General features: G+C 40.5%; 1 protein-coding gene across 2 annotated transcripts; it reads left to right on the forward strand.

Moving 5' to 3' along the window:
* Positions 1-245: 245 nt before the first annotated feature.
* On the forward strand, positions 246-9,018 carry sfxn1 (sideroflexin 1). Of its 2 annotated transcripts, none has more exons than XM_029440979.1 (11): positions 246-553; positions 2,389-2,558; positions 2,657-2,827; positions 3,741-3,839; positions 3,936-4,011; positions 4,359-4,444; positions 4,649-4,776; positions 4,936-4,985; positions 5,348-5,397; positions 6,173-6,220; positions 6,386-9,018. In XM_029440979.1, exons 2-11 carry the CDS (start codon positions 2,395-2,397, stop codon positions 6,480-6,482), a joined length of 969 nt encoding a protein of 322 aa, XP_029296839.1. In that variant the 5' UTR covers positions 246-553; positions 2,389-2,394; the 3' UTR covers positions 6,483-9,018. The 2 variants fall into 2 exon arrangements, with proteins under 2 accessions (XP_029296839.1, XP_029296841.1); XM_029440981.1 differs by lacking the exon at positions 246-553 and adding an exon at positions 630-959.
* The last annotated feature ends 50 nt before the right edge of the window (positions 9,019-9,068 follow it).

The raw sequence follows: 9,068 nt of genomic DNA on the forward strand, positions 1-9,068 counted from the left end.
TAGCTTTTAATTTTGTTTTAATTATACAATTATCTTAATTATATATGAAGCAAATAATGGGGCACCTACTTTCCCACTAGACATTAGTATCGGCCGTCAATGTCAAGCTGTTGTACAGAGTCCTGTGTGTTGAAGTCCAAAGTTTTTCGAGTTATTAATAATTTACTGCCTTTAAATCAAAGTGGCGAAAGTATAAGAGCATTAACGGATGTGGTGCTCAGGTCGCTGCTGAAAATAAAAGCCTCGTTTAAAAGACGAAGTGAAATGAAACTTAATTTGCCACCTCAAGTGGTTACCTAACATTGTATCGTTTTATATAAGAGTAGAAAAATCCTCATGCATTTTCTAGACCTTTTTTCCTATCGGTCTTCTATCGTTACATCCCTAATCCTTTCCCGTGTAAAATGCCGCTTTGAGACGGGACTTTTACTTTGTCAGTGAGCTTCCGGCCGCTGGGGGATGTGGCTCTGTGTTCTGACGCTGCTGCATGTACAATTAGCTGGCTGCAGCCTTTCAGGGACACCTCTTGCGGACCGCCGGAGCCCACAGTGCAGTAAGTAACCTAGACATTTGTTTTAATGGATCCACCAAGACGTCGACATATAAAAGACCAACGTGCACTTTGTGTCTGATGTTGGGGAAACTGCCATTAGACGTGCGGGGCTCCTTGAGAAGCCTGCTGGATGTGTGGATGTGGCAGGCTGATACTAGTTGAATCTGGGGCGCACAGCTGGACAATTATCTGACTTGACAGATGCCGTACCTAATTAGTCTTTTTAAAAATAGTGTTACTTTCATTTTTATTGTCTGGCAACGGTTTGATCGCTTTGTTCGGATGCAGAAACACCTCCAGCCACAGTCCAGATTTGACTGGTCTTCGTCGGGTTGAACAATTAACCGTATCCAGTCACAGAGCATGTTTACCCTACGACCATAGGCAGAAAGCAGCTATTTCAAATGTAATAGATTCCGTATACACAATAAATTAGGGTTGAAATATCTGTCATGAGATGCTTCTTGAATATTATTTGGATGATATATTTGATTGTAAGGAGTTTTGAATTGCAGGTTAATGTATAGACACACAGGCCGCCTTTGATTGGTTGAGAGTGATGAGGCAGCTGAGGGCGTATAGATCAAAGGGTGCCAGTCTAAAGTTCAGTCCTCTTATATCACCTTCATTAATGAATAATCATTACATTAATGCTATTAACGGGGTTTTGAGAGCAGGAATGGTTCTGTTCAAACCAAGACATACAGTGATTTAGTGTTTCATTGGACCATCTCAGATGAGGGGGTGTTTTGTTGCCATCTCGTGAGAATCCCATGGAGTTTAATTCAATTTAAAGAGACCGCACGGCTCCTGCACGCCACTGCTGCCAGCAAATAAGAGATATTTCAGTTTTATTGTAGATCCCAGCAGCCATCTTTGGTGCAATTTCAGGTGGAGTTTCATCATACAGCTGCCGCAGATCCTTGCATGGACTTGGCGCTCGTGTGTCCCTGGTCCCAGTAGTTTAGCTGGAGCATGGAACAAACGGTTAAAAACCAGATTAGACTGGGTTATCTAGACACACACACACACACACACACACACACACACACACACACACACACACACACACACACACACACACACACACAGGGAAGAATGAGCATGCTGTATGCACATACACAGAGGATGTTTTTGATAGTGCAGTGTCTATTCAGTGCAGGGCTGTCTTATCTGGTTTTGGAGTCTGTAATCATAAATGCATAAAACTAAAATGATTTACTCACTAGTGGTGGTGATAATAACACATTGCACAATCTACTTTGCATTGAAACCTAATACAATGTGTGGGTTATTGAACAAAAAAAAAAACCGTAGTGCAGCCATTCAGTTGTTCACAACGCACATGCAGAGGGCTTTGTCACTTTCCCAGTGCCGCTTTTCAGTCACAGTTTGGGGGTTGGTGCCCATAATGGGGCTTTGCAATTTAGTGCTTCACAACCCTTGTGTCAGGTCTGCCATCACCATAGCAACATTATGCTGAATAAGCAGCATGGCAATGGCATTATTTTCACAAGTTCCCCTTTAATGACTTGTGTCTGCAAAAGAAAACAAGAAGTGAGAGGCTGTAACTAACTGGTGGGGTGAGTGCTGGAGCAGGGCCCTGAAACCCTGGGACAATATCAGTCAACATCAGCCCAATAAAATGCAGTTCTGAAACACTAATTCTAGAGAACTAATCCTCAGATATGAATGTTTCTGTACAGAGATCTTGTGCTTTTTTTTGGTGTCATTCCAGCTTCAATCTATTTACTCCAGAAGAAGGCGACTGAAAATGATCATTCCTATATACTTATGTGTGCTGACTGATTATTGTAACATTTACCTTTCCCCAGATAAACATGGCAGCAGAGCTATCCACTTCCATAAACATCAAGGAGCCCCGGTGGGACCAGAGCACATTTGTGGGTCGGGCTAAACATTTCTTCACCGTCACGGACCCCAGGAACATTCTCCTCACCAACGAACAACTAGCACATGCACACAAAGTCATCACTGACTACAGGTAAACAGCTGCAAGTAGAGTTGTAGTAGCATCCATACACCAGTAATAATGCTTTTATGAATGGGTTTACTTTAAATGTTACCTTTACTGTCTCCCAGGAAAGGTGAAGTCTCTCCAGGACTGACAGAAGATGAACTGTGGAGAGCCAAATATGTTTTTGACTCTGCTTTCCATCCTGATACTGGGGAGAAGATGATCTTAATTGGTCGCATGTCAGCGCAGGTTCCAATGAACATGACGATCACTGGATGCATGATGACATTTTACAAGTAAGAACATCTAGGATTTCATTGTCGGACTGATTGTTACACCAAAAATGATTGCTGCTGCTTCAGTTTCAGGGTCCTGGTATTGCTCACTGTCACACTATCGTGGTTTACTGGGACACAGAACGAAGCCATCGTTAATGTTCAGCAACACTTGTGCTTTCCCAGCTATGTCAAGTTAAATGGTCTATTATCTATTACAGGGTTCATACAAAGTCTTAATAGTTTGGAAAATGCTAACATTTTAACGGTAATGTTTTAAAGGTTAGGAATATGCTGAAATTGCAATACTCTCCTTAACAAATGCTTCATTTTCACCATAATCTGATGTTTCATCTACACAATCACTCATATAAACCAAAAGTCCTTTGATAATTAATATGAAATGATCCCCTCTGCATGTTTCTTTGTTGTCTCCTGGTGTCTCACACCAGACGCATTGCTAGCTAAGTATTAAATAAACATACAAAGTTGATATGAACAGCTGTTAACATAAACAACATGACAATACACATTGATGGCTGTGTGCTTAAAGGAAATCTGTTAATGTCATTTTTCACAATTGTATTCATATTAATCATTTTTATTTGATGATAAAGGATTAAAAAGTGAAAATTTGCGGTTTAGTTACCTTGAAAGTGTTTCTGCACGAACCCTGCTATTAGTACTCGTTCTTTGGCTGATAGTGTGCCAACAACTTAAAATATTATCACTGCATTTTATTGTGTTAATGAAGGACATCTGAAAATTCTAATATTTATTTAAGCCTAGTAATCCACATTTTAATCATTTAAGCTCTTTCTAATAAAGTCAGTGTTCTTACTTTCTAACTAAAACCAGCACACGCTGCACATGTTCCTCTTTGGACTCTTCCACGCTGTCCTTGCTAATGACTCTACTGCTTTCAATCTTGCAGGACAACTCCAGCTGTGCTGCTCTGGCAGTGGATCAATCAGTCTTTCAATGCAATAGTCAATTACACCAACAGGAGCGGCGATGCTCCTCTCACTGTCAGGTAAGAGACGGACGTTTTGGATCTGACATCAGCACATATTAACCCTTTAATTCAACAGTTTTTGTGTAATGTGACCGGTGACTCTTCTGTTTGCAGTCAGCTTGGCACAGCTTATGTGTCTGCCACCACAGGGGCGGTTGCCACCGCTCTAGGACTAAATGCACTAACAAAGGTATCAGTTCATCTAACCCCATTCTACATCTCATTTTAATGTATCGGCCTCAGCCGCATGGGTGTGCTGACATGAAGTTATCCAAAGCACAAATAGTTTCTTTGTAAGAGAAGAGCCGTATTATTTACAGGGTCATGCCCTGGTATCAGCATGTTGTCCAGTTTATAGTGACTTTGTGTTATACATCCTGATTTTTGGTAGAAAGGAATACATGTACACCATTTTAAATGTAACCTGCAAAAACGTCCACTGGACTTAAAAGATGAAATTGGTGCTATCGGATTACAGCAGAGCCAAATTATTAATTTCTCCCCTGCTGTTTTTATGCCTCCTCTGTCCTGCCGTAGCACATCTCACCCCTGATTGGACGGTTTGTTCCATTTGCTGCTGTAGCTGCTGCTAACTGTATCAACATCCCACTGATGAGACAAAGGTAAGGGGTACATTTAACAAGTACATCATCGTTTTCAAGCATGTGGACAATTGCAATTCATAATGGCTTTGACCTTGAGAAGACACAAGACACAAGACTAATCGTGAAATGTTAAATGAATGTGGTTTGATTTAAGAGGTGTGACTATATCAAATATGTGTTGTGTTGATTCAGATTTAATTTGCGTTTGCTCCTTGTCTTCAGAGAACTTAAACACGGCATTCCCATAACAGATGAGAACGACAACAGGTTAGGAGAGTCGACGAAAGCTGCACAGCAGGCTATCTCTCAGGTCGTGGTCTCCAGAATCCTCATGGCTTCTCCAGGAATGGGTATGAACATCTTTATATCATCAGTGCAATTAGACTCCTGCTGTAAGGTTTGTGGCGTCATTTAATTAAAGGGAAAATAAAAAAGGACCAATTGTATTTTTACAATTCTAGTTGGAAATGCATTACAGTACAGTGATATCATTTATGTGTGTCTTTCAGCTATCCCCCCGTTTTTAATGAACCATTTGGAAAAGAAGGCCTTTCTGAGGGTGAGCACATTTCTACATTGGTTACATGTTTTCGGACGCACCATAACATTCTCCACATCAGTTTCATCATCGCAGGTTCAATGTGTTGAATTTTAAATTGTGGTGGGAACATCATGTTCAGAACATCAAGATTCTTGCTGTTCGGAGTTGTATCCCCATGATTGTTTGACAAAAGCGTCAGCTAAATTAACCATAATGTAATAATGTAATGTAATGTTGCACGCTAAGTCTGCCGCTTTCTTTTCGTCATCACACATCAGAGGAATGAAAAGCACTGAGGACACGAGGCCACTCTAGTATGGGAATTCAACACTGCTTTTGTGCCCCTCATTCGGTTTTTTTTTTCTGCCTGGTCTTTTCAGAAGTTTCCATGGATGAGTGCACCTATTCAAGTCGGCCTGGTGGGATTCTGGTGAGTCGTCAGCGATGGTCCACCTGATAAGCAGCCATGTCAAACTCCATTGAAATTTCAACTTATTTTCTTAAAAGGCTCTGAAATATCAGTGACCCTAAAATGTATGTCACTTTAAAAACGTAGCCGTTTCAAGTTATTGTGAAGTATCTCAAGAGGAATGTGTTCATAGTATTTGTTAGTTACCCAGATAATATGGGTTTGTTTGTTTCATTTAAAACAAACGTGTCGCACGTCTGTTCTCACAATCCCAGTTCTGTCTCCCTCTGGAAAGGGATCCACATATCCTCCCACGTGTTTCGCTGAGGTCTTCCTGGCGCCGCTTTGCCTCCTGTGACCTCAAATCATGTGTAACATTCCTTCAGTTCAGCTCAGACGATGTGACAGTGATTTGAGCAGCACATCCTGCAAACTAACACACACACACACACACACATACACGCCATGGGGTGGGGGATATGACAATATACATTTGTCATCCATCAGTTTTTGCCATACTTTTTATACCGAGGTACTTTTCCCTTTTAATATCTCTGGCTGTTTTAAGACATTTTGTGAAATGAAGCAAATCAATGATCAGGAGTGTTTTTGGAGCGCAATGAGATGAAGTTTATTGATTTGTTGCAGACTGATTTTGCCGATATTTTAATATATCATAATAGACATATAAATATCGCAATAATAATGAAATTAGATAAACGTTAACGCTGTTACAGATCAGGAAGCTCTGAGCTGTATGTCCGCATGTTTCATATATCTGCGTTTGTTTTTTCAGCCTGGTGTTTGCCACTCCACTGTGCTGCGCATTGTTCCCTCAGAAGAGGTGAGTGAAAAGTTTAAACTTGACACTGGGATAAAAGTAGCCAGTCTGTCGTCGCCACAGAACCTTGATTCATGTCTGCTTGAAAAGTTGCGTAATACGCCTGCAGTATATGTGTGTTTGCCCCATTAACCCCTGCGTGTCTTCCATTCCTTCCCCCCGATGCAGCTCTATATCAGTCAGCCGCCTGGAGCCGGAGCTGCAGGAGAAAATCCGGGCCAACCACCCAGGAGTGGAGAGGGTCTACTTCAACAAAGGGTTATGAGTGTGCAGCCCCCTCATCCAAACACTGCCATAACACAGCTGCAGGCTCAGTCCTCGCCTCTCTGCCAGCCCTCCTCATTCAGTGTGCCAAAGTTAAGTTTGTGTCTCCTCGTTTCCACCATTCAGATGGATATCTGAGGACTCCCTCTCTGTCAGTCTCTTTGTAACGAGATGTTTGCTTTTGTCAATGTGATTGTTGATTTTATTGTAACTGCTAGAGAAGATTTTCTCCGACTGGGCCGGATGAAAAGTACGATGTTTATCCTGACAGATGCTGTATAGTGGACATGTTTTTTTACTGTGCAGTATTTTTAAGTTGGTGACTTGTCAATGGCATGTCGCCGCCAAACCATTTTCATACTCTCCTACCTGAGGTTGGCAGTCAGTTTGTTTCTTACCTGCATTATAATTGATTATAATCTGACCTCTGCAGTTCATGCATTTGCCAAATCTGTACTCGCATACTCTCGACAGTGTTATTTCTAATAATGGCATTCAGTTCATTTAGCCAAATGAGTGACATTTAGTGAGCCTCGAGGCCTCTTGACATCTAATCATGAATCTGAAAACAACTCTCCAGGGATCCACCCTTTAAAATGTGATGCTACGATGGTGGCAACCATCGATGGGCCAACACGGTGCTATTTGATGTCTTAATAATCAGTGTTTATCATACTATTTATTCAGCTTGCCAAACATGCATGAACAAACCTCGTTCAAAAACTCAAAACTCGTATGATTTAACCTCTGTGAAAAACATTTTCTTCTGTATATTTAGTCACAGAGGCCACACTCAGGAGAGCTGAACAGTGGTGGGAAAACAATGTGCCATTAATGATAATCTTTGCCAAACACACTGGTTCTCACTTCCATAATCTTCAATTGTTAATCCAGGATTTTGTGATCACCATACTTCAAAACTCGACAACTCATTCATGCCTTACACAAACGTGTATAGTATCTATCTTCTGTACTTTAATGCAGCATCCTAAGAGGCTTGATTAGTACCGCACAAAGTGACACATTTCAGCATTATGTGGCAGTTTCATCACATTGTTTTCAAGGTGTTATTGCACACTAATACATATATTAGATATGGATGTCAGTATTGGAAAAACAATACCAAAAACATTTCAAGATAGTATTTTTAAAGGAAAGGATGATTTATACAGAGACTGATCCATCTCAGCAATATGTGTTTTAATTATGACTGCCATTGTGAACTCAACCTGCTGTGTGGACAAATCACAGAGCAGACTGCATACCACAGTTAAAGTAAGAAATATGCTCATCCTCGTTATGACATACGGTTACATCAGCACTCATGAGAGATAAAGCAGACACAGTCTGATGTTATAACCTTTGTTCTGTACCTGCAGTATGATTATGCCTCATCTGGTATGTTTGGAAACAGTGGGTGTAACCTGTGTTGAGTGGGCTTGCAGGTTTATAAAGCTGATGGTGTGCCACATGCCAGATTTAATTATTGGACATTATAAAATTGTGGAGTGGAAAAAGATGGACTTGAAGCCACAAAAGCAACAAGCAGTATTGAGAAAACCTATCCACATTTTGAAAATTTTAAAATGATTTTAGGATTGTGTGTGTGTGTGTGTGTGTGTGTGTGTGTGTGTGTGTGTGTGTGTGTGTGTGTGTGTGTGTGTGTGTGTGTGTGTGTGTGTGTGTGTGTGTGTGTGTGTGTGTGTGTGTGTGTGTGTGTGTGTGTGTGTGTGTGTGTGTGTGTGTGTGTGTGTGTGTGTGTGTGTGTGTGTGTGTGTGTGTGTGTGTGTTAAAAATTATTTGGTTCAAATAACGCAAATGTTTACATTTCAAACGCTTGTGAACAATGATTTGATTTCATTGCATCTTTTGCTCATCATGGTGTGTAATTTCTGTAGGGTGTTAAATGTTTAATATACTGTAAATCTACTTACATATATTGCTGTATAAGTAACTTCACTTTAGTTCGTCAGTGTTTCCAGAGAGATGTGTTGGAGTTGGAGCTGTTCTCTAGCTGGTTTGAAGTGAAGTTTGTTATTCTAGTGTTAAAGGTAACTGAATGTACCATTTTCTAATTCCAGCAGTTTACGCTGTGTTAGTCCAGAAAAGCACAATATGGTAACAGATTTTAAATGCTGCAAATTTGGAAAACTTGTTAAAACCGTTCAGTTTCCTGACCACACTTTCTAGCACATCAGTGAGGGAGTAAGAAAAGATGATACAAACTCAACTTGCCCTTTGGTAGACGTCGTTTCCCTTAACCTCTGACTGCATCTAATGAGAACTAAGTCCCCTTTAATGTGTGAAGAAATATTCAATTAACTACCTAATACATACCATGTGAAAAAGCTTCAATCTACCAAATGAGATAAAATGTCACTACAGCCAAAGCGATACAAATCAATTCAGAAGGAAGAAGTCATTTACACTTTGCTTTCATTTTGAAAAATGATTAAGAAATGGTATCTGTTTTTGCAGTACACTGGGGTGATGTGATGTTTAGACTAACTGGATGAAATAAAGTTGATGAAATCTTGTATCTGGAGTCTGTTGATTATGTTTAGCCGATGGCTCCACAGCGCCATCT

This window comes from Cottoperca gobio, chromosome 10 (assembly GCF_900634415.1).
Source record: "Cottoperca gobio chromosome 10, fCotGob3.1, whole genome shotgun sequence".
NCBI classification, from domain to species: Eukaryota; Metazoa; Chordata; class Actinopteri; order Perciformes; family Bovichtidae; genus Cottoperca; species Cottoperca gobio.

Coding starts and splice junctions, on each gene's coding strand:
- sfxn1 (XM_029440979.1), top strand. CDS start 2,395: ATGGCAGCAGAGCTATCCACTTCCATAAACATCAAGGAGCCCCGGTGG. Junction 4,445..4,648: donor ATCCCACTGATGAGACAAAG/GTAAGGGGTACA, acceptor CCTTGTCTTCAG/AGAACTTAAACACGGCATTC. Junction 6,221..6,385: donor GCATTGTTCCCTCAGAAGAG/GTGAGTGAAAAG, acceptor CCCCCGATGCAG/CTCTATATCAGTCAGCCGCC.